The sequence below is a fragment of the Ciona intestinalis genome, unplaced genomic scaffold (assembly GCF_000224145.3).
Source record: "Ciona intestinalis unplaced genomic scaffold, KH HT000179.2, whole genome shotgun sequence".
Taxonomy (NCBI): domain Eukaryota; kingdom Metazoa; phylum Chordata; class Ascidiacea; order Phlebobranchia; family Cionidae; genus Ciona; species Ciona intestinalis.
The window spans coordinates 27,105-29,440 of NW_004190501.2; the positions used below are offsets into that span (position 1 = coordinate 27,105).

Consider the following 2,336-nt stretch of genomic DNA (forward strand, 5'->3'; position numbering starts at 1 on the left):
AAATGCCGCTACATGGCTAACAAAGCTGCGCAAACTACTATCTAACGGGCCAGAAACAAGAAGGTTAACTGGACATAAACGAGAAGGTTAACTGGACATAAATTACGCATCAACATAGAATTATACAATCAACATAGAAACCATAACATATAATGGAGAAACGATAACGTATAATCGATACCAAATTTAACCGCTACATACTCCCCCCAAATGACACGACTGCCAAGATGTGTCATTTCCAAACAAAAGGCGGTGAAAACAAGGGAGATTAACGAACCTATACACAACACGAATGTCACACAACAATACAATATATACCCAACAAACAAATATATAAACAATTCTAAGCGGATTCTAGCAAACAAAGTTTTCGAATGTCTCTTAGATAGACACCATCCTTGCTTCGAACTCGAACCCTTCGAACTACTCCATGCATATCAGGGAGTATTTCTTCAACTACTGCTTTCGGCCAATGCCCTCTGGCTGTTTCGCCTTTCATCAGCATGATATCCCCCACCGCTAAATTTCGCTTGGGCTGCAACCACTTTTGGCGTTGCTGTAGCAGCGGTAAGTACTCTCGTACCCACCTCTGCCAAAACCTTTCCGACAATAGTTGCACCGCCCGCCACGACTCCCGATAACCATCAGCCTCGATGAAGACATCCGATGGGTATGACTGAGCCACACTTCCAGTTAGTAGCATCATTGGGGTCAGGGTAGCTAAGTCCTTCACATCGTCACTTATTGGGGTCAAAGGTCGATGGTTAAGGATAGATTCTACTTCGACCAAAAAAGAATGCAACGAATCATCCGACAGTTCGCTGTCGAACCCCGACGATGCAAGAAACGAGACAGAGCATTCAGAAATGCACTGGTCTCCAAGGAGATGGCCACCTCGAGATGCACTGCCCGCGTTGCCATGCAAGTAAAAACGCAAGCATAGCGTTGCACGTGACTACGACCAACCTTGACTAGAAGCGGGCCCATATAATCAACCCCTGTAGCAGTGAAGGGAGCATTCCCTGCAACCACTCTACACTTGGGAAGCGGTGCCATCACCTGTTCTCCCACCTTAGCTTTCCATCGCCTGCATGGCCGACACTCTTTGAGATACCGTCTTACTGCCGAATGTCCATGAACTATCCAGTACATCTCACGAACCAACCCCAAAACGTATTGGGTCCCACAATGACCAGCTTTCACATGATAATATTGGATGATCAAGTCTGTAACATGGTGATGACTTGGTAGGATCATAGGATGGCGACTATCCTCCTCCAGTCCCGCCTCTAGCAAGCGGCCACCGACCCTCAAAATGCCATTTACCAATATTGGCTGTAGTCTCTGTAATGAAAGAGAGGGAGATTTAATGCATTTTATAGCCTTATACCTGAGCGCTTCTCTGCATGACGAACGATCTTCCAACCCGTTCACAATCTCAGGGAACATTTCCCATTGCACCAACTTAACCACATCAAAGCCGCTTTGCCGCAACTCATCCACCATCAGAATTCGATCTGTTGCTTGTTGATCGCCCATCAATCTTGTAGTTTTAGGAATATTTCCTCTCAAATATTGTTTGTATCGTGTTAACCATGCTACCGCACGGAGTAGCCGTACCCAAGTGGAGTAATGGCAAATCAACCTCTTCAGACAGACCGGCAATATAGTTCCCACCACAGTATTGACTTTGAAGGTTGGTTTAAATTCAATTTCTTCATCTGGCCTTGACGGAAAGTTCACCAATTGTCTAGGCCATTCATCTTCATTCTTCAGTAGAAACGGAGGACCCTCAAACCAGAGCCTGGCCTTTTCGATCTGATTTGGCATCAACCCACGAGATGCAAGATCCGCAGGGTTGTTCTTCGTGTCAACATACCTCCATTGCTTTGTATGTGACAGATCATTGATAATGGCCAATCTATTGGCCACGAATGTCTGGAACCGTCGCCCAGGATTATTTAGAAACTGCAATACTGAAGTCGAGTCTGTCCAATACACGATTCGGTGCAGCTTACATGTCAACTCACCAGCCACCAACTTACCAAGTTTCACTCCAACAGTAGCTGCCGACAGTTCAAGACGGGGAATAGATACAGTCTTTATAGGAGTAACACGTGATTTACCCATAACCAATGAACAAAATGTAACCCCATCCACAACCACTCTCAAATAACATACTGCACCATAACCCACAACACTCGCATCACAAAAACAATGCAATTCCGCACATGACATACCTGGACCCATTTTATACCAACGTGGCACACGTACACTGCGCAAGCTTTCCGAACTACCCAACCATTTCAACCACACTTTCTCCAACTCAGTAGGTA

The 2,336-nt window shown here is 45.5% G+C and overlaps 1 protein-coding gene across 1 annotated transcript; it reads right to left on the reverse strand.

The window, feature by feature from the left end:
- Positions 1-282: 282 nt before the first annotated feature.
- Positions 283-2,330, reverse strand: LOC101242224. Its single transcript, XM_026839262.1, has one exon. It carries the CDS (start codon positions 2,248-2,250, stop codon positions 778-780), a length of 1,473 nt encoding a protein of 490 aa, XP_026695063.1. The 5' UTR covers positions 2,251-2,330; the 3' UTR covers positions 283-777.
- Positions 2,331-2,336: the final 6 nt, after the last annotated feature.